Here is a 27,587-nt window from a genome sequence, read left to right as displayed (position 1 = left end):
GTAATATACTACATGAAGTGTGATGTACATGCTAATAAATGCATATGTGATATCTTGTGAACAATTTTCATTTTAGTGTTTCGTGAATATGTCAGTGACTGTACGCATCTTTCACAAAATAGGAATCATTGTGCAAACTTGACAGTTCTGAGTTGCATTCATTGTTTGTTGTGTCAGAGTGTGACACCATCCCTTTCTAATCATGGGAGTGAGTGTATGCTGTATAACGCCACATCAGCAATAGTCCAGCTGAAGGACAATGACCTCTTGTCAGTTGAGTGTGGCCCAAACACATTTGTGACCGACAACATGACCAACGATCCACGTAATAAGAATACACAATCAGTCACACAGCCTTACCACCTGAGCCACTCTGTTGACTCCTGGGTACAGAAGTTAAATACACCGCTTGTCTACATTCAAGCAGCCACCCGACAATCATCTAAAGTCAAACATTGATAAAGAGGAAACGTCTTATGGCAGAGAATCATACATGTTTATTTTCGTATTGAATATTCTGAGTTTGTGATGGCGACGTGACACAGGACAGCTCCTGCTACAAGGCACTGCAATAGGAAGACATGCTTGATAGGATCACTTGGGTGTTTCTAAGATGAAAATCGCCTCCTCAATCATCTTGCTAAGCCATTGTGTGATGTTCATACTGAGAATAAGTGCTGCAAGAATGCACCAAAGCTGTTTACTCCCCTGGAGCTGAGAAAGAAACTCTAGTGCACACTGATCCTCTGACCGGGTAATAATGTTGCACTTTCAGCCTGCTTTAGGGTGTGGACGTGGTCCATTATAAATATGCACATTATTATTATTTTTAGTAGTACAAACCCAGCTGACTAATTCAATAACATGAAAACAAAGATCAGATATTTTTCAATATCAACAGGAAAATGACTACTGGTGGATTGATTTTGATGAGAAACTAGTATCTGCTCGGCATCAATACAAACTGACTTGCACATTGAAATTATAGAATCTTTCATTGCTGACTTGGTTCAATTTCCAACTGGTCAGCAGTGGAGTAATTGCATGACATTTCATGCCTTTCACAACTTGGAGTTGGCGCTGGCCTGTTGAACGGCTCCTGCATCAATCAGACTCCTGATGTCCGCCTGGCTGTACCCAGCTTCCTGCAACACCTCCAGTGTGTGTTGACCAATCACAGGCTGTGGCTCCAAAGTGCTGACACCTGGTGTTCGAGACAGAGCAGGTGCAGGTCCAGCCTCATACACACCGCGGGAGTTCTTCAGGAATGTATTATTAGTTTGATTATGAGGGTGAACAGGTGCTTCGTCCATCTCCAGGATCGGTTCCACACATGCATCTAAATCTCGGAACACCTCAGTCCACTCATCGCGAGTCTTAGACAGGAAGATATCAGTGAATAACGTTTTCGTTTTGTTGCTATCACCAAACTGTGGCACTTTGTCTGGATCAAGTTGAAGGCCTGCAACACAAAGGGAAGCTTCTATCACATCTCTTCAGACTTTCAGTTGTAAAATCAACTTCTCAACAAACACTTTCAGAAAATACAGCTTGCTTTTTATGGGACCATATTGTTTCATCTTCAGTGCCACCTATTGCACTTATGTTAATATGAAGGCAATAACCCATGTACATAGTATACAAAAAAGACCTGATTTATTTCTTTGAATGTGTAAGTAATATTTCAAATACTGTGTCATACTGTCCAAAGTGCAAAAACAGAGTTTTGTCCAATTGAAGACATACAACATTGGTTATTCAGCGGTTCAGATGATTTTGTCTTTTGTCAAGACGTGCACCTGATTTTGTCTTTTGTCAAGACGTGCACCTATCTCCTTTTGATTCTCCACATGGGTACAAAATGTAAAGCTCATTGTCAGTGTCATATTGCTGGATTTCTATTAACTGCCTCTCTCACTTTTTACCTTTGAGCAGTGCAGCATAAAACTGGGGCTCCAAGGCACCAACAGACATGAACTTTCCATCAGCGGTCTTGTACGTCTCATAAAATGGAACCCCTGTGTCGAGAAGGTTTTCTCCTCGCGCCCCTCCCCAGATGAAAGAGTCTTTCGAAGCCCAAAGGAAGTTTGCTGAAAACATCATCACTAGAATTTGTGAACATCTGAGTGAGTGAGTTGGGTTTAACGCCACTTTTAACATTGTTACAGTTATATCACAGCGTTTCGACTTAATGTGGGAGGAAAGCCCGAAGTGAAGCAGATATCAGACGTTTACCACTTCGGTGAAACCCATGAGCATGGTATGGTGCTGACCAACCTAGAAACATAATCGGGGCTAACCGGGATTCGAACCCACAATCATAGGTTTCTGGCGTGCCCAAGGGACACAACTCTGTATGCCTTAGATGACTGGGCCACCCGTGCCCCCCTATGAACATCTGAAACATATCAATGATATATACATTCCATTATTCATAATTGGAATTTTGAACAAATATAGAAGTGACAGCGGAATATATCTCAGACACCGTGTCACTGTGGTCTAGTGAATAGAGTCTCACCCTAGAGAGGGGGAGGTTGGTGGTGTCCAATGCTCAGTCTGCACCAAATTGCAACGATTGATGTTCAAGATATCAATCACTAGAGTGTCTGGTCCAGACACGATTATTTACAGGCTGCCGTCATATAGCTGGAATATTACTGCGTGCAGCGTTAAATAGCAAACAAAAAAAACACCAAAAAAAACAAAGATACATAATTAGTTGCACTTAGCGAGATAGCACAAACTTCTACATTAGAACAATTGCAAATACTTGAAACTGCAACAATAGTTTACTGCTGGTTAAATGAGAGACAACATATCTAACACTGCACACAAATTCAAATAAATATATAAAGAACAAAAATCTAAGGCTAAAAAAAATAATAGTCTTGGTTCTCAGGCACCGCCCGCATCATCATAAAGTTTGCTGCATGTTTCGTTTCTATTTCCATTTTTAAAAAAATAAAAGAAACCTTAAATATTCCAAGTCCAACGGTAGTCAAATACTGTATTCCAGTATTTTACTCATCAAGGAATACATTTATGTAGGGAGGCCCTTTCCCAGGTTGATTGTACACAACTGTTTATTGAATACACAACTGTTTATTGATTACACAACTGTTTATTGATTACACAACTGTTTATTGATTACACAACTGTTTACATATTGGTTACATACTAGTTTGAACAACCGAAAAAAGAAAGAAAAGACACCGCCTGCCTGCACTATATTTTCGAAACCCACTGCCTGAGAACCAATTCTTTTATTTTTTAAAGCCTAACTAAGAAACTTGCTTCACAAAAAGAAATTAAATAAAATATTTGAGAGATTCTGGCCCCATACTGCATGGTGGCACTCACCGACATAAGCTGAGCCCTGCACCATGTTAGCATCTACCACCTGGCCCCTCCCAGACCGGGTCCTCTCAAACAGTGCCAGCACCACCCCCAGGGCACACATGAGACCACCCCCAGCAAAGTCCCCCACCAGATTGACGGGGGCACAGGGATTCTCATGCTTACGGCCCAGTGCAGAGAGAACACCTGTGATACAAGAATAATAATCTGCCTGATTGTCATTGTTAATACGACACATGCTTATGGCATACTATATAATATGGCCGTCATATTGGAACAAGAGTCACCAGAAAGATGACATATCCCCCCGGCAGCTGTCTGTAAAGTAACCACAAGTAAATGTGCAATTCTGTATGTAATGTGTAAAGAGTTGAATGTTCTTGAATAAGCATACAGTGTTTACCCAAAAAAGATCCACCATGGTCGCATCCATATGAAATGGAAAGTAAAACAAGTGTGTTTCTGTGTTTTTTTTTATGCAAACAAATGACAAATTACAAGAAAATAACTAAACAAGCGTATAGTCAACGAAGTCGTCTATATCCCTTGCCCATTTTAACACCTTATGATCCCAAACCAGGTAACTGACCCAACATTTCTCTTAGCCCATGTCAAAATAGTTGCAATGGAAATTCTAAAATAAACATTTCTAAAACTCCTTAATATCAAATGGCACCATTTCAGTATGTGCTTTATATATAGACATGCAATGTTTGGCAAGGAAATATTTAACAGTTTATTTGTTATACTCCATAAGTGAACCCATCCTATATTAAAACTTAAATCCAACTTGTTGCTATGGCAACGTAAAAATTTAAATTTCTAAAATTCCTAAATGGCAAAAGGCACCACTTCAGTATGTGACTGATAGATTTGCCAAGTTTCGATCAAATACACTAAATGGTTTTCGAGTTCTGCCCCCAAAAAGGAAATATTTACGGACGGACAGACAGATGGACGGACAGACTAGCTGATCGCTTTAACCCCCACGCATTATAAGCCGGGGGGATAAAAATTTATGGATATATTCATGTCTTTCGGATATCCCTGGTAAAGATCACTGTGTTTGATAGGTGTTCAGTTCAAGATCACATAATCCTATTTTATCATATAACGGGTTGGTTTCTCGGCCTGATAAAGCCAACTGATTAAATCGATATCCACTGGGGTCATATGCTGAAAGCGATGCAAATATCAAAGGTCAAGTAGGCACTACTTTCACTGTTTATAAACAAACATGGCGTAACCCTTGTCATTCGGCGATCGAGTCAGAATTAACCATCAGGAGTCTGGAGAAACTACTGGGATGATTGCAATCATTATGAAAAGAACAGTCTACTATACTGAAAACCAATGTCTAACTGTGACGTAGCTAAGGCATTTTTCAAGTTTTGGCAACTTTGGAGATATAAATTGCGAAACAATTTAGCGAGGGCACTAGCCAAGCGGGATCACTTTCCATATCTGTGCTTGTAGACCTCTGCGGCTTGGAACCTTTTCCACAAATTAAAACAGTTGGATTTGGCCGAAATATGTTCGAATTGTTACCTTGTTTCGTTTTATCGCTGTGTGTACATCTGACTGCACTTAACGTTATGACAGGACTGGCCGACTCTCAACAACGTCTGACTGTGGCTGTGACGTTTCGTTGACTAAGGTTAGAGTAGCTTCCCTTTGATAAAGGGCAGTTACTCTATCGGACAGACCGATGGATTGCCGCGAAAGGCAAGTAAAACAATTTGTGTAGCCAATTTTTGTTTTGCATATATGTAGCTACGCCACTGTATAAGAAACAGGTTTCTGTTGGAACTATATTGGCTACTGTCACTGTCCAAGGCTCGCTAAATACAATGTTTATTCCTAATACAGGATATTTACCATCCCCATACACACAAGCGTGATAACCTCTATGTATCTGCATTGGTAAGAAGATCAGCATTTCCCAGCGGGTTATATGTAATTTGTACATTTGTCAGTGGTGTACATTGGTTACTGAATAGGCAATAACCAATCAGAAACAAGTATCTCAATGCAAGGTGAGATAATTAAGGATTGACTGTTTATATTTTTCGGTTCATTGAGGTATGAATCGAAAAACGGATGTGCAAACTGTATGAATCAGAATTACAAAAGTTTGCACATCGGTTTTTCGTTTCATACCTCAATGAACCGAAAAAAATATACAGTCAATGCTTATAATTAAATTCGACAATGTAAAACATGTTTTATCGACAATAGTTTAACCCAAAACAGTTGTATATATCAAAACAGACAAAAATGACGACATTGATAAACATTCCAGGTGTAGGAATACATACAGTGGCGTGACATGAATCAGGTGATCGTTTAATTTATGCACATAACTTGACATGCCTACACAGTCAGTAGCCAATCAACGGAGAGTGGGATTAAAACAATGTTCATTGGACCTGTCAATTAGGGCAAGAGGCGAAATGAACTGCAACAGTCAGACTGTAACGAACCGGAAGAAATATGTCCGAGAGAAGGCGGCTGTTTCAAATAACATGGTCATTTACTACATGATTCAAACATTACTTCCCTGATTACGGTAAAACACAGTTGGAGAAATGCTAGTTAGAAATGAAACCCGAAGACATGAAAGTTGAACCGAGGCGAGTGGGAAAAAACAGGCGAGCGAGCCTGCACGTTTGCTGTTTCATTCATTCTCGGTCTTCGGTTTCAAAGGGTAGTTTGGACAATGAATATGCATGAAAGTCGCTAAATGTCCTGTGCATGACGATACACGTGACCAGAAAGGGAATTCCCTCGACTGTAATATTGGGATTCCCCGACATTCCGCAGTAATAAAAGTAGTGCACCACGGTGGGCATGGCTTAATTCTTTACATTCATTGGGAAATGAATGCAATAACACATGACCAATTCAGCTAATCAGAATGCAGGAATTTCCATGAACACAACGAAAATTTAATTATAAAGACTTGAACACTTTAAGTTATCATCCAAACTGAACACAACGTACTGTACATTACTGTAGCAGGTCAGAGCTGTTTTAGTTCATGAATCTTGACCAGCTTTTAACCTTGATTCTATGATTGAAGAAATACCAAGCATCATCACTTGATTTAACAAATACTACAATACAGTGCAAGGTCACTGACGCCTGCGCGTCAACACCAAAGGGCATCCAGAAGAATGATAGTAACATGTTTGCTGTGACCACACCTACCTGATGTCGCGATGTAGTTGATGTCATGTCCAGCTCTGTGGGAGAGACTCCCCTTCTGTCCGTAGCCGGTCATCCTGGCGTACACTAGGCCTGGGTTGTTGACCAGCAGCACCTCTGGGCCGAGACCCAGCTTCTCCATCACACCTGCACAGCAGCAGCAATACTGATCAGTGTTAGACACTGGCACTCGTCCTACAGTCCTTGCCAAACTGCCCAATAGTTAAGGTATCATAAGGACTTATAGAAATTTGCCATTTTTACAGGTTTTGCTACATGTTATCATTATAAGGACTAGTTTCTACCACTGCTGATTGTTATTATTATTACTTTTACTATTATTATTGTTATTATTATTACTATTACTATTATACAGTTATATACCGCAGGTACCCAGGTACTTGTATCTGCTCAAATGCGGTTTTATTTGTTCCCCGACCAGTGGATCCGTTTGCATTCCAGTTATCATTCTCAACTCCCTAGGTAGTATACAACCGGGGCTGCCAAGGGGCACCAGAAGGTTTTTACATCAACTTCAGAAATCGGGTACCCATTCCCTGCTGGCAATATCAACACAACTTGGTGGTTACAGATACACTGGCAATTATACTTTTATTTCATTTGTACATCATGAGTTATCAACTGATCTCGATGGGTATATGGTGTGATGTACCCCGACGGCTCGACCAGTATGAGGTGTCATTTTGACCTGCATCATCGGCTGAGTCAAGGTCACAAATGATGAAAATATATTGAACGGTTTATGAGTTATGCTCCGGAAACGAACCCTACCCTCACAGAACCTAAGTCCATCTTGTTGCCATGGAAACATAAAAAATAAAGATTTCTAAAATTTCTAAATAGCAAAAGGCACCAGTTCAGCATGTACTTAACAGACCTGCAAAGTTTCATGAAAAAATATTGAAAGGTTTCTGAGTTATGCTCCGGAAACGAAATGTGACGGATGGAGCCCGTTTCTATATCCCCCGCCAACTTTGTTGGGCGGGGGATAATAACTACCCGCTCCTTAACCAATCAGAAGCTAGTATTTTAGTGTAAGTAAGATAAATATGTATGTATATATTCAAAGCATTTACTTTAGGATATCTCAGAGTACATATTTAAAATTTACCTCAAATGAACCTGGACTTTTGTCTTTTATATATCTTGCTGCCTGACAACTAAGAAAACTTTAAAAACAAGAAAATAGATTGGTCTGGCTTTATAACATAGAAGCTTTCAACTTGAGCAAAACTTAAACAATTATATTTCTTGTTACTTTTAGATCAAGTTCATATACTAATAATTATCTGCTCAATCACATTAACATCAGATCCTAGTTCTCACTACTGCTAAACAAAGATCTGAGGACATCCCATTACGGGTCATGTCACAACGACCTTTCATCTGACCAATCACAGCATCGCTTACCAGATTATGAAAGTGACAGTCAGGATGTAATTTCTCATCATGCAACCTCAACAGATTTAACACGGGGTACTCTGAACGCCAGTTACAGGCTTTATGACTGAATCCTTACAATCTAGGCCATCTATTAGCTATTCCAGAATGTTTGTGTGTTTTGTTTTCAAATTTTAATTGAAAATTTGTCAAAATGTTTCAAATTGTTGTCGCCAGTTTGAAACTAGTGCTGTAAAGCATCTTGTCAGGCTCTCCATTGGACGGTCGAAGTTCGCGAAAGGTCGTCTTGACATGCCCCATAATGGGATGTCCTCAGATCTAGGTTAAATTGTGGCCAGAACTAAGATCTGAATTTATTGAGATTGTAATATGCTCTAATAATGTTGACATGACGGTTCTGATTAAAGGATAATACACTAATAGACTTCAGAATACACAGTTTGCTGTTACACGACTGACAAGCTCAGGCTGATCAGCTTATAGGGTTTGTTATTTCTTGTCTCCCACTCCCAAAAGAACTGCCATGGTTTTATCCTTCTTGGACACCGAGACATGTCTCACCTGGCCGGAATGGTTCAATAAGCACATCAGCTCTTGAGCAGAGTTTTTTGACCACTTCAATTCCCTTCTGTTGCTTCAAGTCAACAGCTACTGACTTCTTTCCGCGAGCTAAGCGGTCGGAGTCAACAGGGTTCTTTGTCTGAAAACAAACATCCCAACTATAACACCAGGCTCACTTGTACGTACACCTGAACTACATCCACCCCAAATATAACACCAGGCACACCTTTACATACACCTGAACTACATTCACCCCAAATATAACACCAGACACACCTTTACATACACCTGAACTACATTCACCCCAAATATAACACCAGACACACCTTTACATACACCTGAACTACATTCACCCCATATATAACACCAGACACACCTTTACATACACCTGAACTACATCCACCCCATATATAACACCAGACACACCTTTACGTACACCTGAACTATATCCACCCCAAATATAACACCAGACACACCTTTACGTACACCAGAACTACATTCACCCCAAATATAACACCAGACACACCTTTACGTACACCAGAACTACATCCACCCCATATATAACATCAGACACACCTTTACGTACACCAGAACTACATCCACCCCAAATATAACACCAGACACACCTTTACATACACCTGAACTGCATTCACCCCAAATATAACACCAGACACACCTTTACATACACCTGAACTGCATTCACCCCAAATATAACACCAGACACACCTTTACATACACCTGAACTACATCCACCCCATATATAACACCAGACACACCTTTACGTACACCTGAACTATATCCACCCCAAATATAACACCAGACACACCTTTACGTACACCAGAACTACATTCACCCCAAATATAACACCAGACACACCTTTACGTACACCAGAACTACATCCACCCCATATATAACATCAGACACACCTTTACGTACACCAGAACTACATCCACCCCAAATATAACACCAGACACACCTTTACATACACCTGAACTGCATTCACCCCAAATATAACACCAGACACACCTTTACATACACCTGAACTGCATTCACCCCAAATATAACACCAGACACACCTTTACATACACCTGAACTACATCCACCCCATATATAACACCAGGCACACCTTTACATACACCTGAACTGCATTCACCCCAAATATAACACCAGGCACACCTTTACGTACACCAGAACTACATCCACCCCAAATATAACACCAGACACACCTTTACATACACCTGAACTGCATTCACCCCAAATATAACACCAGGCACACCTTTACATACACCTGAACTACATCCACCCCATATATAACATCAGACACACCTTTACATACACCTGAACTACATCCACCCCATATATAACACCAGACACACCTTTACGTACACCTGAACTACATCCACCCCATATATAACATCAGACACACCTTTACATACACCAGACCTACATCAGGACCAGCTAAAGATAATGGCAGGCATAATTCCATGCTAATGTGGCCATAATTCTATGAGATTGTATGTAATCTGATATAAATTTTAGACTTAACCCTCTGAGAGGAACATAGGTTTAATGTGAATATAGAGGCTATTGTGAGCTGAGCTTGCTACAGGACACACAATGTTACTCAACTCGGGCTAAGGACACAAGTCACAGGCTGTGTTGGTGGTCTATTTCTCGTTGGTAGTGGACCTCGAATGTTTGTAATGGTGCATCAATACAGGCACAGTGTGATTTGATGATCTTAAAGCAGCATTGTAACAGCTGTCCATTCTGGCACACATGTTGATATACTGCAACCAGTGTGTGACTCTGTGACCGAAGGCGGACATACTTCATCATCCTGGTATTGTCCTTGCACACAAGATGATTGCTTATGGTAAAGGTAATCTTTCTGATGATGGGGAGGCAGGTCAGTAGGGGTGTCACGATAAATCGAAATATCGATTTATTACTATTGGTAAGCACTTAAAATCAATAAATCGATTGTTAAATCAGTTTCTGATCAATAGTATCGATTTCAGTTAGGAATATCGATAGCTTCGATTGTATTTACCATATCAATAAAATACACGTACTGCTGTTCAAATTTGTTTTTCTTTTGATCATGAGTGGTAGTAATTTACACATGGTAATGTGGAAATTTCTTTTTCTTAAGTTATTAGGGTAATGTGAAAACAAATCAGTCATATCTCAAACTTTACTTTTTATTTGTTGTTATCACATTCAAAGGAAAAGTCAGTTCAAAGGTTTAATTCAACTCCAAAATCCATCTAAAATGATACACTGAAAACTATCGATATTTATCGCAATCGTTGCTTGCAATATCAATAGTTATTGCAATAGTTTCTTTCAATATCAATAGTTATCGCAATAGTGATTTCCAGACCAATAGTCACCCCTACAGGTCAGTAATCATCTTCCTGAGGTAAGGGAGTTAACTGACTGTAAAAGTCCAGTTTCCACCCTTGCCGAACAAAACTGCAATTATGAAGTCATATTTTGGTGCTCAAGTGATTTGATGCACTTCGCAAGGTAAGGCCAGTTTTACTACAATATAGTGATTGATTATCGCTCAGATCGTCTTGACTGGGTGTCGCTATTTTGTTTGAAGCAAATACAAGTGATATGAGAGGTGGAATCTGATTGGTCAGTAGGAGGAACCTAGAAGGGACATAAGTAATGATAGCCAGTGGAAGACCTTTGATCTAAACCAGAACTTTTTGCCTTGTTCGGCAAAGGTGGAAAACATGGAAAATGGACTTTTACAGTCACTTAACTCCCATGCCTTGGGAAGATGGTCAGGAATAGATCCAACATTAACTGCACAGGGACACTTCCGGCACAGGCTCACTTTAGCATGTCTTTGTCTACATCGAGTATTGGCATTCTCAACATGTTTCAATAACTCCAGAAATACGCAAAATAAATCACAATAATCCCATTGATTTTCAGTTTCTCTCGAACAAATACGCAAACAAATGTCAAAATGCCAGTAGTATGACAACACTACGCAATTACCCAGTGTTGCCTTTTCAGTTTGCATACCTTCACTCATAACTATTTACTGATCGAATCGTTTACAGTGGGTGATCCATTTGTTGGGGCGGTGACCATGGTGATGCTGGGATGTCTTATATGTTTTTAGAAGCTGGAAACTTTGTTCAAGCACGTTTCAATATAAAAATCGAAAGAAGACGGAAGAATTGCATGGTGTGAGACAGAAAATGTCTCAAAATGTACTACATTACTAAGTATGACAAACTAGCGAGTGAGTGAGTGAGTTGGGGTTAATGCCGCTTTTAACAGTATTCCAGTTATATTGTGGCATTTCATCTTAATGTGGGAGGAAATCCTGAAGTGATGCAGGTCTTAGACATTTACCACTTCAGTGAAACCAACGAGCACGGGTATGGTGCTGACAAACCTAGAAACATAATCGGGGCGAACTGGGATTCGAACCCAAAATCATAGGTTCCTGGCGTGCCCAAGGACGCAACTCTGCACAGCGAATCGCGGCGCCTAAGACGACTGGGCCACCCATGCCCCCCTATGAACATCTGAAAACATATATTATATGATAAACTTGTCACTTGCCCACATCTTCAAGATAATGTCGTGCAGAAAATCATACATTCCAGCTGTTAGATTTCATGTCATTCCATTATTCATAATTGCCCCGACCACTTTTTCCCACCACTCCTTGGTTCTGGGGTTCGTATTTGGTCCAGTGATTGGATCTACACACAATAGCTGGGTCCTCATGTGTTTCAGTTGCCTGACTTTTCTAAAAACAACACATGACTAGAAGTGTGTTGAAGTGTGTGATTGTACTTCTTATCAAGTCTAAAGTTAACTTTCAGTGATTTCAACTTCCAAAATACAGAGAGAACCTTTCTTGCAGAAGCAACTGTTGGAATTCCTGCAACCCTCTTGGACAACTAACAAAATATGATCGATGATAATTTTATCGCCTCCTTCCGAAATAAATGTTTCAGTCACACGAAACGAGTCATACCTAACCCTTTTCTCAATAGCATCATCTTAATAGTAACTAATTTCCATTCCCTGAATTTCTGGATTCAGCCAGCACCACCCAGCTCTTCCTTCCTGACACATGCCTATAGTCATCGGTCAATCCTGAATAAGACAGACGTTAACAGTGCCATGAGACATGTGGTGGCTGATTACTACCATTAATATTTGATCCTGGGAAGGCGGATTAGCCATCAGTATGAATACTACTACATGTAGATGTTCCCACCTCACCAATGTACAGTCGCCCTATTCTGTTTTATATTTTCAAAGACGTATATATATATAACAATATATTATATATATCTTATAACAAACTGATGGCTATTACAAACTTATTTTATTGGTCCCGGCCATTTGCTGTATATATGCTGAACATATGCTTATAACGAACTACGGTTCTAACGAACTAAACTTTGTGGTCCTTTGAGTTTGTTATAACCATAGTTTACTGTATGTGCATTGCAGTTACGACACAATGTGCACAATACATGTGATATTTAGTAAACTATTAAGATCTTCATCAGTGAAATACAACATGTACACATTTTGCAGTAATGATCTGAATTTACTAGGGGTGCAACGAATACACTATGAGGCGAATACGACTCGTATCATGAATATAGGGTAACAAATACGAATATCTATTCACGATTACACTAACATGTCAGCAGTTGATGTATTATTTATCATATTCAGTGAGAGAATAACATAAATTATTTGACATAGTTTGTTAATTATTTATTTATAATACATTCTATTTACTGCACTTATCCAGGTACTAGTATCTGCTCACATGTGACAATGACCAGTGACTACATTACTGTCAAACTAAATATATAAGAGTGTTGCCTTTAAAGAAATCTATGCATATTAGATATTTTTAGGGATATTTTAAGGGACAAGGTATGTAATTGCTCATGGCTGCATATTTAAAAATATTCGATTCTAGTGATCACAAATAACGAATTCAATTCATGAATTGAATTCAAGCCCTAGAAGTTACCCTGTCAATTCTGATGATGTTAGCTCCAAAGTCAGACAGCACCATTCCACAGAAGGGGGCTGGTGCCAGCCCCGCCATCTCCAGGACTCGGATTCCTCTCAGAGCCATGTTGATGCTCCCCTGGGTGGTTTAGTCTGGAATTAAACATAAGTGTATGTTAAAATGTTTGAGTTCCCTTGGCTGAATTTGACTATTAGATCCATGCTAAAATCAACGACATCATGGAATCCAGCAAGGCACTTATAATAAGTTGGACAATGTCAATACATCTATTCAAATTCTACAGATTGGTATGTATTGTTGAAGAGAGATGTGAACATTTAGAGTTGGAAAATAAGAAAATGAAGGAAAATATTTGTAGACTTGAAGACAAACTGGACTACCGAGAAAATCAAAGCAGACGATCAAATGTGATATTTCATGGTGTAGCCGAATGTGGACAAACTGAAACCTGGGATGATAGTGACTCGGTAGTGAGAGGAGTCCTAAAAGATCGTCAGGAACTTGATGATTCTAAGACAGCAATAGATTGAACACACAGGATCATGGGAGGGAAGGTGATAATAGCCTTAATCCCCGATGATCACCAGAGACGAGAAATATTTACATCAGCTAAGAAATAAAAGGGTACATCGACGTGGACTAGCGAAGACTTCTCGAGGAGTGTGAGAGAGAAGAGGCGACATCTGAAATTGATGATGGAGGCCAGGAGAAATGACCAACGAGCTTATCAAAGATTTGACAAGTTGAATATTGACAGATGTGTGTACACCTATGATCTAGACAAAGGTGAGGTTGTTGTTTTGAATCAGACTGACAATGGGGCAGGAACGACACATGCAGACTCACAACCCCATGTCAATTTCAACGCCAATCAACACAGAGAGGAATGTGGCAGGGTCTTGAGTGACAATGAAATAGACAACACCTAGGACTTGTCTATAATGTGTTGGAACGTTAACGGATTAAAGAAATATGTTGCTGTTGGCAAACATGTATTGAGAAGTGCAACCTTAGCTGACTGTGGTAGACATGGACTTTGTATAGATTACTACCAAACATTGTTAAGATGTTGATGATCTCTATCCAAAGCAACGTTACCTACTTGGAAGTTAGATTCAGCAGGATGGAAGATATGGGCATCTTGTATAAGATTATTGCTAAACACGTATGGTTTCTGATATGCATGGGTTAGTCAAGATGTTGGAGATATTTCATTTTTTATGTGAGTTCAGACAGAGATTAGAAGACTGGAAAACAAAATATTTTTAGTAACATCAATGATTCAAACTGACCATGCACAGTTATTGCAAAAATGGTTCATTGAGATGATAAAACAAAGACTCTGAACTTGAGGGGTTCTCTTAAGTCCAGAGGCTACGGTATAGCAAATGACCTGACCATGAACCAGAGACAAGAAATAAAACAATGCAAAGAGAAAGACCCAAGCAAACATTATTTCTATAAAGGTGGCAAAGTGTCGTCTGCTCCTGTACATGATACGTGACCCGAGTCACGTGACGGAAACAACCAACATCGGGCCGACAGAGGTAACGCAGGCAGGGGTGGGAGACCGACACAGAGGAGATAGGGGTGTGGCCAGGGCCTGGATATACAGGGGTCGTCGTCTGAACCTACTTGTAGTATCATTAATGCTGTGAAACTCATGTTTTGGAATATATCAGGATTGCTCTCAAAGTTATCAGACTGTGAGTGTCTATCATTCTTAAAAACATTTGACATAATTAGTTTGACAGAAACATGGACCCAGATACTGAATTTTGAGGATATGTTCTGCAAATATACCAACTTCATTAAGACAGCAGACAAGATAGCAAATTTTGGAAGACCTTCAGGTGGAATTTGTGTTCTCGTAAAAAAGAATCTTGTTACTTATATTAAAAACTCATGGATTACAGCAATTGGTTATATCTTTATATGTATATATTACTTGACAGGTCACTGTTTGGACTTAATAAAACATGTGTTATACTGCTGTCTGTATGTTCCCCCAGAAGGATATACATGGTACGACAGTAATGTTGGATCTTTAAACGGAATATTGCGATTTCAGGATGAACTGCTTGACATCCTAGGTGATGTTGGTGATGTTGGTGATGTTGGTGATGTTGGAGACGTTTCCTGCATTTAAGGGGTGACTTTAATGCAAGAACTGGCAAAGAGCCAGATTATGTAGAGGATGATATACTTGAATATCTCAAAAGCCAGGATACTTCATACTGGGACTTTCTATTGATAGGTTTAATCTGTGTAGATATTCAAACGATACTGTTCTTAATAACTTTGGAAAATGTTTTATTAATGTGCTGTTTTAAATGTACACATTATGAATGGCCGCCGTGGAAATGATTCCAGGAAGGTGATTTTAAATTTGTTGGCAATGCTGGGGCTCGTGTTATCAATTACATTATTAGCACCATAGATATATTTGACCTGTGCCAAAATTTTGATATTAAGTCACGCCACGAGTCACACCACCTGTCTATCACAATATCATTCATGAGGAAATCCATCATTTGATAACGCCTTCCATAGTCATTCAATGTTTAAGTGCGCTAACAGCAAAGCAGACATTTTCCAAGAACGTCTGTTATCAGACACTTTCGCATGACTCTTAAATAAGCTATTGATTCTGTTTTTACAAATATTGATGAAAGTGTATCATTCTTAACAGAAGTTATTGGATATGCAGGGAATGTAATGAAAAGGGAAGTAACCCCTAACAGAACAAGTAAACATCAGTTTGACTGGGAATGTGAGTTGCTAAAGAAGGAAAGATGCACTCTTTTAAACCATTTCAGGAAATTAAAGGATAAAGACTCACTTGCTAAGTACACTGATTCGAAAAATAAGTATAAAGCTACTTGCAGAAAAAAGAAACAAATTTTCATGGACAGAAGCAGACAAGGTAAGGTGAAATGGGGTTTTCACGTCGCGTCCAAGATTATTGCACTTATATAACGACGTGCATGCACGTGTGTGTGTGTGTGTGTGTGTGACTGCTTGTATGCTAGCTCACTGAGATACCAGGCCGCAGTTTAACATGAATACCCCACTCAGACACAGTATACTGACTCCCAGCCGACCAGTCCTTGTTTTAGCCCCTTAATGCCGAGTGCCAGACAGGGTAACAACAAGTACCATCTTTTAACGTCTTTTGGTATGACCCAGCCGGGGATCGAACTCCGGACCTTCCGCTCTCCGGGCGGACGCTCTACCACTAGACCACGGAGGCGGTCAGAAGCAGACAAAAAACTAGAAGAAAGTATCAGCTCATCAAAACAGTTTTGGACGACTTTGAAAAGCATTAGCAAAAAGAAGGAAACTAAAAGTAACATAGAAATGCATGAGTGGTTTAATTACTTCAAAAACCTTTTTAGCGGTGATGATTCCACAAATAACTTGCAACGGAAATATTTGATTCCCCAATCTCAAAAGAAGAAATTAAATCTGCAATTCAAAATCTGAAAACTCGAAAAGCCCTGGAATTGATAGACTCATAACAGAATATATACTCTCTTGATAACACCCTGTCGTATTTGGAAATATTATTTAATACAATAATGGATACCTCTTACTTTCCAAAAGATTTGACACTAGAAACTATCGTTCCAATTCACAAGAAAGGCTCGGTGACAGATGTTGAAAAATATAGGGGGATTACACTTACCAATATATTCAGCAAGATATTTATTAGCATTATTAATAAACGCTTGGTATTGTGGTTGGATACACTTGATAAGATAAGGAAGAGCAAGCAGGTTTTCGACGAGGTTACTCTACCACTTATAATATGTTTATCCTCCAGGCTCTAATAGATAGTTATATTCAACGTAAACATAGAAAATTGTAAGCTATGTTTGTAGACTTTTTCTAAAGCATTCGATTCAGTCTGTAGAGACAAATTATGGTATTTATGTCAGTAATAAAATGGGTAAATTGTTATGTGGTATTCATAAGGAAGTTAAATTATGTGTTAAGCAAAAAGGCATGTATTCAGATTCTTTTATCTGCCATACTGGTGTACGCCAAGCATGTGTATTAAGCCCTTTCTTGTACTGTTTTTTAAAAATTATTAATGAGCTTGCAGCCCAAATCAAAAGAAATTATGATGATGGTATACAATTACATCCTGAACTTAAAAAAATATTTATGTTATTATTTGCAGATGATATAATCATGTTCTCAAGTACAGTAAAAGGTTTACAAACTTTGATAAATCAGCTAGAATTGTACTGTGATACGTGGGGACTTTAGCAAAGGAAATATGCTGTCAAAAAACGAAAGGTGGTACTTTCGGGGACAATTACATACATTTACACGCATGCAAAAGATTTCTTGGTGTTGAACACAGTACTTCTAACGTAATGGTTTATGGTGAATGTGGTCGCATGCCCTTGTATTTATACCACAATATAAAAATCATAAGATATTGGTTAAAATTACTAAAAATGCCAGTAAGTAGATTGCCGCAAAAATGTTATAATATGATGCTATTGTATGAAAAGAATGGAGATCAAAATTGGGCATACAATGTTAAATGTCTACTGTATAAATGTGGGTATGGTTACATCTGGGACAACCAATGTTTCTTTGAGAATCATGCCATGTTCATATCGAAAATAAGGCAGACGCTTTTTGACATGTACTTTCAAACATGGAGATCTACTGTAAATGTTTCTAGCAAATGCGAATTTATTATAGATATTTTAAAATGCAAATATGCACAGAAAATTATTTAACTGAAGTAAATATAAGAAAATGCAGAATATCATTAACACAATTTAGATGCAGCTCACACAGGTTAATGGTTGAAGTTGGCAGGCACAAAAAAATATCCAAATGTTTAAGATTATGTAGACAATATTCTTTAAATGTCGTCAAAGATGAATTTCACTTTTCACTTGTATGTTGTAAAAAATATATTGAACAAAAATACTATGTACATCCAAATAAATACAAGTTTATCTCTTTAATATCACATGTCAGCAAAACGGCTATATGAAATCTATCTCTCATTATATATCATGCCATGTTATTAAGAAATGAATCCTTGTAACATTTCTGACCGCTTCCACATTGTCATGTATTCTGTGCTATGGGCCTGTGGCCTTACATTTATATAGGAATAAACTGATTGATTGATAATGACTTGTACATTATATAGAGAATTAAGTAATTGCTAACTGTTGAATATTATGTTACAAATATCAATGTTAGGGAATTAAAAAGATTTAAATGTTAACCAAAATTGTAGGATGTGTAATGCTAATAGCACTGAAGATGGACTCCATTTCATATTTGATGGCGAGGCATATGTATTGTTGAGAAACAAGTACAAACCAAACTGGGATATTTCATCAAAAATTTGTAAATTTAATACATTATTGTCTTCTACTGATGTGTCAATCCTTAGAAGTGTGCTAAGTTTGTTAAAGAAGTTCTGAAATGTAAATGTTGATCTGGATAGTAAGTATACTGTGTCATCTGCCACCTAATTGCCATGTTATTGTAACAACTTTGTACTTTTCTTTCTATCATGTCAGCAATGAATGAATGATTGTTTCATGCACCTGACAGCAATGACTGAATCTTGTTTCAATGCCGTCTGCAGTGAGTGAATGCTGTATGATGCCCATGTTGATAAAGAGCGATTGTTGCATTGTTCCTCTGTCAGCAATGAGTGAATGTTGTTTCATACCCCTGTCAGCAATGAGTGAATGTTGTTTCATGTCCCTGTCAGCAATGAGTGAATGTTGTTTCATGTCCCTGTCAGCAATGAGTGAATGTTGTTTCATGTCCCTGTCAGCAATGAGTGAATGTTGTTTCATACCCCTGTCAGCAATGAGTGAATGTTGTTTCATGTCCCTGTCAGCAGTGAGTCAATATTGTTTCATACCCCTGTCAGCAATGAGTGAATGTTGTTTCATGTCCCTGTCAGCAGTGAGTGAATGTTGTTTCATGTCCCTGTCAGCAATGAGTGAATGTTGTTTCATGTCCCTGTCAGCAGTGAGTGAATGTTGTTTCATGTCTCTGTCAGCAATGAGTGAATGTTGTTTTATGTCCCTGTCAGCAGTGAGTGAATGTTGTTTCATGTCCCTGTCAGCAGTGAGTGAATGTTGTTTCATGTCCCTGTCAGCAGTGAGTGAATGTTGTTTCATGTCCCTGTCAGCAGTGAGTGAATGTTGTATCATGTCCCTGTCAGCAATGAGTGAATGTTGTATCATGCCCCTGTCAGCAATGAGTGAATGTTGTATCATGCCTCTGTCAGCAATGAGTGAATGTTGTTTCATACCCCTGTCAGCAGTGAGTGAATGTTGTTTCATGTCCCTGTCAGCAATGAGTGAATGTTGTATCATGTCCCTGTCAGCAATGAGTGAATGTTGTATCATGCCCCTGTCAGCAATGAGTGAATGTTGTATCATGCCCCTGTCAGCAATGAGTGAATGTTGTTTCATGTCCCTGTCAGCAATGAGTGAATGTTGTATCATGTCCCTGTCAGCAATGAGTGAATGTTGTATCATGCCCCTGTCAGCAATGAGTGAATGTTGTTTTATGCCTGTCAGTAGTGAGTGAATGTTGTTTCATGTCCCTGTCAGCAATGAGTGAATGTTGTATCATGTCCCTGTCAGCAATGAGTGAATGTTGTATCATGCCCCTGTCAGCAATGAGTGAATGTTGTATCATGCCCCTGTCAGCAATGAGTGAATGTTGTTTCATGTCCCTGTCAGCAATGAGTGAATGTTGTATCATGTCCCTGTCAGCAGTGAGTGAATGTTGTTTCATGTCCCTGTCAGCAATGAGTGAATGTTGTTTCATGTCCCTGTCAGCAATGAGTGAATGTTGTTTTATGCCCGTCAGCAGTGAGTGAATGTTGTTTTATGCCCGTCAGCAGTGAGTGAATGTTGTTTCATGTCCCTGTCAGCAATGAGTGAATGTTGTTTCATGTCCCTGTCAGCAGTGAGTGAATGTTGTTTCATGTCCCTGTCAGCAGTGAGTGAATGTTGTTTCATGTCCCTGTCAGCAGTGAGTGAATGTTGTTTCATGTCCCTGTCAGCAATGAGTGAATGTTGTTTCATGTCCCTGTCAGCAATGAATGAAGGCTGTTTCATGTCCCTGTCAGCAGTGAGTGAATGTTGTTTCATGTCCCTGTCAGCAGTGAGTGAAGGCTGTTTCATGTCCCTGTCAGCAGTGAGTGAAGGCTGTTTCATGTCCCTGTCAGCAGTGAGTGAAGGCTGTTTTATGCCCGTCAGCAATGTGTGAATGTTGTTTCATGTCCCTGTCAGCAATGAGTGAATGTTGTTTCATGTCCCTGTCAGCAATGAGTGAATGTTGTTTCATGTCCCTGTCAGCAATGTGTGAATGTTGTTTCATGTCCCTGTCAGCAATGAGTGAATGTTGTTTTATGCCCGTCAGCAATGAGTGAATGTTGTTTCATGTCCCTGTCAGCAATGAGTGAATGTTGTTTCATGTCCCTGTCAGCAGTGAGTGAATGTTGTTTCATGTCCCTGTCAGCAGTGAGTGAAGGCTGTTTACTGCCTGTCAGCAGTGAGTGAATGTTGTTTTATGTCCCTGTCAGCAGTGAGTGAAGGCTGTTTTATGCCTGTCAGCAATGAATGAATGTTGTTTCATGTCCCTGTCAGCAATGAGTGAAGGCTGTTTCATGTCCCTGTCAGCAGTGAGTGAAGGCTGTTTCATGTCCCTGTCAGCAGTGAGTGAATGTTGTTTCATGTCCCTGTCAGCAATGAATGAATGTTGTTTCATGTCCCTGTCAGCAATGAGTGAATGTTGTTTCATGTCCCTGTCAGCAATGAATGAATGTTGTTTCATGTCCCTGTCAGCAATGAGTGAATGTTGTTTCATGTCCCTGTCAGCAGTGAGTGAATGTTGTTTCATGTCCCTGTCAGCAATGAGTGAATGTTGTTTCATGTCCCTGTCAGCAATGAGTGAATGTTGTTTCATGTCCCTGTCAGCAGTGAGTGAATGTTGTTTTATGCCTGTCAGCAATGAGTGAAGGCTGTTTCATGTCCCTGTCAGCAATGAGTGAATGTTGTTTCATGTCCCTGTCAGCAATGAGTGAATGTTGTTTCATGTCCCTGTCAGCAGTGAGTGAATGTTGTTTCATACCCCAGTCAGCAATGAGTGAAGGCTGTTTCATGTCCCAGTCAGCAATGAGTGAATGTTGTTTCATACCCCAGTCAGCAATGAGTGAACGTTGTTTTATGTCCCTGTCAGCAGTGAGTGAAGGCTGTTTTATGCCCGTCAGCAGTGAGTGAAGGCTGTTTTATGCCCGTCAGCAGTGAGTGAAGGCTGTTTCATGTCCCTGTCAGCAGTGAGTGACGGCTGTTTTATGCCCGTCAGCAGTGAGTGAACGTTGTTTTATGTCCCTGTCAGCAGTGAGTGAAGGCTGTTTTATGTCCCTGTCAGCAGTGAGTGAAGGCTGTTTTATGCCCGTCAGCAGTGAGTGAAGGCTGTTTTATGTCCCTGTCAGCAGTGAGTGAAGGCTGTTTTATGCCCGTCAGCAATGAGTGAACGTTGTTTCATGTCCCCGTCAGCAATGAGTGAAGGCTGTTTTATGCCCGTCAGCAATGAGTGAATGTTGTTTCATACCCCAGTCAGCAATGAGTGAAGGCTGTTTCATGTCCCAGTCAGCAATGAGTGAATGTTGTTTCATACCCCAGTCAGCAATGAGTGAATGTTGTTTCATACCCCAGTCAGCAATGAGTGAATGTTGTTTCATGTCCCAGTGAGCAGTGAGTGAATGTTGTTTCATACCCCAGTCAGCAATGAGTGAAGGCTGTTTCATGTCCCTGTCAGCAGTGAGTGAAGGCTGTTTTATGCCCGTCAGCAATGAGTGAACGTTGTTTCATGTCCCCGTCAGCAATGAGTGAAGGCTGTTTCATGTCCCAGTCAGCAATGAGTGAATGTTGTTTCATACCCCAGTCAGCAATGAGTGAATGTTGTTTCATACCCCAGTCAGCAGTGAGTGAATGTTGTTTCATGTCCAAGTCAGCAGTGAGTGAATGTTGTTTCATACCCCAGTCAGCAGTGAGTGAATGTTGTTTCATGTCCCTGTCAGCAGTGAGTGAATGCTGTTTTATGCCCGTCAGCAATGAGTGAATGTTGTTTAATGTCCCTATCAACAGTGAGTGAATGCTGTTTAATGCCTATCAGCAATGAGTGAATGCTGTTTTATGCCCGTCAGCAATGAGTGAATGCTGTTTTATGCCCGTCAGCAGTGAGTGAAGGCTGTTTCATGTCCCTGTCAGCAGTGAGTGAAGGCTGTTTTATGTCCCTGTCAGCAGTGAGTGAATGCTGTTTTATGTCTGTCAGCAATGAGTGAATGTTGTTTCATGTCCCTATCAACAGTGAGTGAATGCTGTTTTATGCCCGTCAGCAGTGAGTGAAGGCTGTTTCATGTCCCTGTCAGCAATGAGTGAATGTTGTTTCATGTCCCCGTCAGCAATGAGTGAATGTTGTTTCATGTCCCTATCAACAGTGAGTGAATGTTGTTTCATGTCCCAGTCAGCAGTGAGTGAATGCTGTTTCATGTCCCTGTCAGCAATGAGTGAATGTTGTTTTATGCCCGTCAGCAGTGAGTGAAGGCTGTTTCATGTCCCTGTCAGCAATGAGTGAATGCTGTTTTATGCCCGTCAGCAGTGAGTGAAGGCTGTTTCATGTCCCTGTCAGCAGTGAGTGAAGGCTGTTTTATGTCCCTGTCAGCAGTGAGTGAATGCTGTTTTATGCCTGTCAGCAATGAGTGAATGTTGTTTCATGTCCCTATCAACAGTGAGTGAATGTTGTTTCATGTCCCAGTCAGCAGTGAGTGAATGCTGTTTCATGTCCCCGTCAGCAATGAGTGAATGTTGTTTCATGTCCCTGTCAGCAGTGAGTGAATGCTGTTTCATGTCCCAGTCAGCAGTGAGTGAAGGCTGTTTCATGTCCCTGTCAGCAGTGAGTGAATGCTGTTTTATGCCCCTGTCAGCAATGAGTGAAAGCTGTTTCATGCTCGTCAGCAATGAGTGAATGCTGTTTCATGCTTGTCAGCAATGAGTGAAAGCTGTTTCATGCTCGTCAGCAATGAGTGAGGGCTGTTTCATGCCTGACAGAAAAGAGCCAATGCTGTGTCATGTCTCTTTCAGTTGTTTTGTAAGAGTCTTAATGAGACCTGCTAGTAGTTGATAGCACAAGCCATGACCAACACAGTTGGGGACATAAGTAAATTTGAACTCGACCCAGCTCTAGGCAGCACAGTGTTTCTGAGAACGAAACTTATTTTAGGATTGTGTCAACCCAAATAATTGTTCATTTCTCCAAGATCCTCGCTCTATAACTTCAGCATGGAAATCCTTTAAATATCGTCAAGTCACACAAGTTCGATCGACATGTAACTTCGATCGGCCATTTTGAATGATATTTCTCGCGAAATGTAACGAGAAATTACGGTACCTGCAGCTTTGATCTTCTGACAACACCGCTTTCGTTCGCTTGGACCGGAAAATGCTTCGTGTGAAGTTACCAAACGTAAGTAATAGCTCATATTCAGCAAACAACTACTTTTTAACCCGAGATCACTAATGTAACTTGATCAGCTCAAATAAAATGTCAATTGTAATAAATGCACACATTGTAAATCGACGGCACACCTGTCGTCTGCTTGTTTACGTTCATGGTGTAAATGTCACGTGATGAGACACGTGATGTGCTCGCCAAAATTTAAAACTATGGAAACAAATTAGGGTAATTTCTTATTGAAAATGTTATGCTTTTTGAGAACTTCTGTCTCTGGAGTTTTGGTGATATATAAAATAAACCTTTATTTTTACAGGTTTTGACCAATGGTGAACCAACCAGAAGAGGTCAATATAGGCAATATTTGTCTGCAGCCCTAGACAAGGCATATAATGCTGTTTTAGATGGAATGGCAATTAGGAAAGCTGCCACTACCTTTGCTGTTCCATTTGCTACACTGCATGACAGGGTGAGTGGGAAGGTTTCTATTGAATGTAGTACCACTGGTAGAGAACCACTATTGTCCATGGAAGAAGAACAGGGACTTGTTTCACATATTGAAGCCATGGCAAATTTTGGGTATGGCTATACAAGGGCTGAAGTTACTACTATTGCCACAGACCTAGCAATATATGTTGGAAAGAAGTCAAAGGATGAACAACCCCTATCACTTCAGTGGTTCTATGGGTTTATGAAGCGATGGCCTGATCTGTCAGTGAAGAAGCCACGATCCCTTGAGATACAGAGAGCAAAAGCTACCTCAGAGGAGACGATCACTCATTATTTTAATGAGCTTGGGCACATCATGGATAAGTACAACCTGAAGACATGCCCTCATCGCATTTATAATGTTGACGAAAAGGGACTTATGGAGCATCATACCCCACCATCAGTTGTTACATCGAGTCAGAGTACTCCAGCTGCAGTCACAACATCAAGATCAAGTACTACAACGGTTATAGGTTGCGGCAATGCGTCTGGTAGTTCTATACCACCGTATTTTGTATTCAAGGGCAAGAGGATGCGGGAAGAACTCCTTTCAGGAAGTACCCCTGGAGCAGCAGGCACTGTAAGCGACTCTGGCTGGTCAAACACGGAGATTTTTCAGCACTATCTGACAGAGCATTTCCTGAAGCATGCTGTCGCCGCGTCTGCAGATAGTCCACTTCTTATTGTGTATGATGGTCATAGATCCCACGTATCTATTCCACTCATCGAATGGGCACGTCAACATCACATTATTTTGTTTGTACTGCCTGCACACACGTCCCATGTTTTACAGCCAATGGATGTTGGTTGCTTTGGACCTTTTGCTAAAATTTACAACAACCTCCGTCATACGTATATGCGGGAAAATGCCACAAGTTCAGTTGATAAACATTCTGTTTGTGAACTTGGCTGTAGAGCTTATAACCTGTCGCTGACACCAACAAATCTGCAATCCTCTTTCAGGAAATGTGGAGTCTATCCATTTGACAAGTCTTCCACCGCCAATATCAACTTTGCGCCATCAACAGTTTTTAAGTCGACTGAACCTTTGCTGCATCCTGATACTGGTGTTATTGATTCATGTGTGCCAGTTGGAGACAAGGTTGTCACTTCACCTACTGAGGGCAATGATGTAGCAGGATTCTTTAAAGACAAGACGACTGTACTTTTCAAGAAAGCTGTGCCTACTAAAAAGAGAAACGTTCTGAGCGCTGTTGTCGGGGGCAAGGCCATCACCGAAGACGTCATTCTGAATAAAATTATTTCTCACCAGACTGTGAAATCGGCACCCAAAAAAAGAAAGCAAGCACCTAAACCAAGTAAATCTTTAAAAAAAAAAAATACTGTCACTGCAACGAATGCAAGTACTGGAACTTCACGGTCCAACGCGCATCAGGACGATAGTTTTGATAGTGATGTGACAAGTGATGACGAACTGTGTTGCAAATGTAGCAAATTTGTACCTGATGAGGTTCGAGCTAATGTCTCCCTGATCATAACAACCTGGGCACAATGTACCTACCCTACATGTCAGCACTGGACACATTTACGTTTCTGCAAGCCAGTTCGTGTTGTGCGTCGACATTCTGAGTTTTGGTGCCCCTGTCACGATGAGCCTGAAGAATAACTCCCTGCATCAACCTTGTAAATAATCTGGATATTTGTGACTTTTCATCGTTTTTTTTTTCAATATTAAAACATAAAATGAACGTTTGATGGACAAAGATGTAATAAAACAACTGCGGACTGTTCTAATTCGAATTTTGACACAAGAGATCGTCCATACATGTCATCCCGGTTTTGCGACAAGCCAACCAATCAAATGATCGAACTTGTGTGACGTAGCTTTCTGGGTCACTTCTGTTGACAGTGAGAGGGCGGCCATGCCGCGAGTGTAAATTTCAATGGAAATACGTGGATTTGGGAAATGTTTGTCATAAATAAACAAGTTCACAGGTAAGATATTTGAAAAAAAGATTATATGAATGTTACTATGAATATTCAGCGACTTTTCGTAAGTGATCGAACTTCCATGACACGAGGATACTAAGTCAAATATTCATCTATAAAAAAACATGGACTACCCAACATCGTGTGGCAGTCGCAGTTCTGTGAAATATGAACTGTGAGTTTGTTATAAATCTGTCTTGATACTTTCAGTGTGTAATGGATGGGAATAATAGTCTGCTTGATCACGTGAACTCAGTTTTCATACTGAACGGCCATAAACCTCGAAACCAATGTCTGAACATCATAAACAGAAATCAAATAAAAAGCGGGACACATTGGTCTACCACTACAAGTTAGTTATCTCATGTCATCAGTATGCATTAGCAACAACACCTAGAATATTCTCACTTCTATAACTTCAGCTACTTGGTCTCTGTGGTTCCTAATCTGTGGCCATGTTTGGGGTACTTTGACCTCGAGCAGACGCTCACCTGAACTCAACGTGCCTGGCAGATTAGGCACAGCGCCTTCCTCATTCGCCTGTGTACGGAGCTTTAGTCAGGGTCACTAACCCACAAGTTCATGCGTTTGCATACCACTACGAAATGGCTTATTCTTTCTTTAACTATATTATATTAAAACAACTAACCATTAGGTGTAGTTATAAATAAAGTTGACAAATATAAATGAATAACATCTTCTTTGTTATACTGTAATAGCGACGTATACTTTATTTTATCTTTTAGGCCCCATCTGTTATCAATAATATATTTCTTTCTATTACCAAAATAAATTTAATAGTCTGCCAGTAAACTGTAAACTCGAAATAGCTCACTTATCTTTATGATTGGACATGACGACAGATTTATGTATGGACATTATCGTTCGAACACTCCAAACATCAGGCAAAATCACTGCACTGTCGAGAACCTTGTCCAACATCAATTTAAAGAAATAATGAAATATTCCCCAAACATATATATTCGGGAACAGTCAAAATCGGATGGACATGTAGCATCTAGCGATA

At 39.9% G+C, this 27,587-nt stretch overlaps 2 protein-coding genes across 3 annotated transcripts; one reads left to right on the top strand and one right to left on the bottom strand.

Moving 5' to 3' along the window:
• Positions 1-477: 477 nt before the first annotated feature.
• On the bottom strand, positions 478-27,124 carry LOC124117459 (alpha-methylacyl-CoA racemase-like). 2 transcript variants are annotated; one of them, XM_048394408.1, is made up of 7 exons: positions 27,052-27,124; positions 13,589-13,722; positions 8,551-8,689; positions 6,571-6,714; positions 3,364-3,546; positions 1,926-2,090; positions 478-1,462 (listed from the first exon to the last, which is right to left on the bottom strand). In XM_048394408.1, the coding sequence occupies exons 2-7, from the start codon at positions 13,694-13,696 to the stop codon at positions 1,062-1,064; spliced, it is 1,140 nt and encodes a 379-aa protein (XP_048250365.1). In that variant the 5' UTR covers positions 13,697-13,722; positions 27,052-27,124; the 3' UTR covers positions 478-1,061. The 2 variants fall into 2 exon arrangements, with proteins under 2 accessions (XP_048250365.1, XP_048250334.1); XM_048394377.1 differs by having other exon boundaries at positions 26,969-27,109.
• On the top strand, positions 24,254-26,402 carry LOC125378604 (MFS-type transporter clz9-like). The gene has a single exon (XM_048394303.1). The coding sequence runs from the start codon at positions 24,531-24,533 to the stop codon at positions 26,235-26,237; it is 1,707 nt and encodes a 568-aa protein (XP_048250260.1). The 5' UTR covers positions 24,254-24,530; the 3' UTR covers positions 26,238-26,402.
• Positions 27,125-27,587: the final 463 nt, after the last annotated feature.

Source organism: Haliotis rufescens, unplaced genomic scaffold (assembly GCF_023055435.1).
Source record: "Haliotis rufescens isolate VD_foot unplaced genomic scaffold, xgHalRufe1.0.p SCAF_1, whole genome shotgun sequence".
NCBI lineage: Eukaryota > Metazoa > Mollusca > Gastropoda > Lepetellida > Haliotidae > Haliotis > Haliotis rufescens.
The sequence above is the reverse complement of the archived record's forward strand: the minus strand, read 5'-3'. Positions and strand labels throughout refer to the sequence as shown.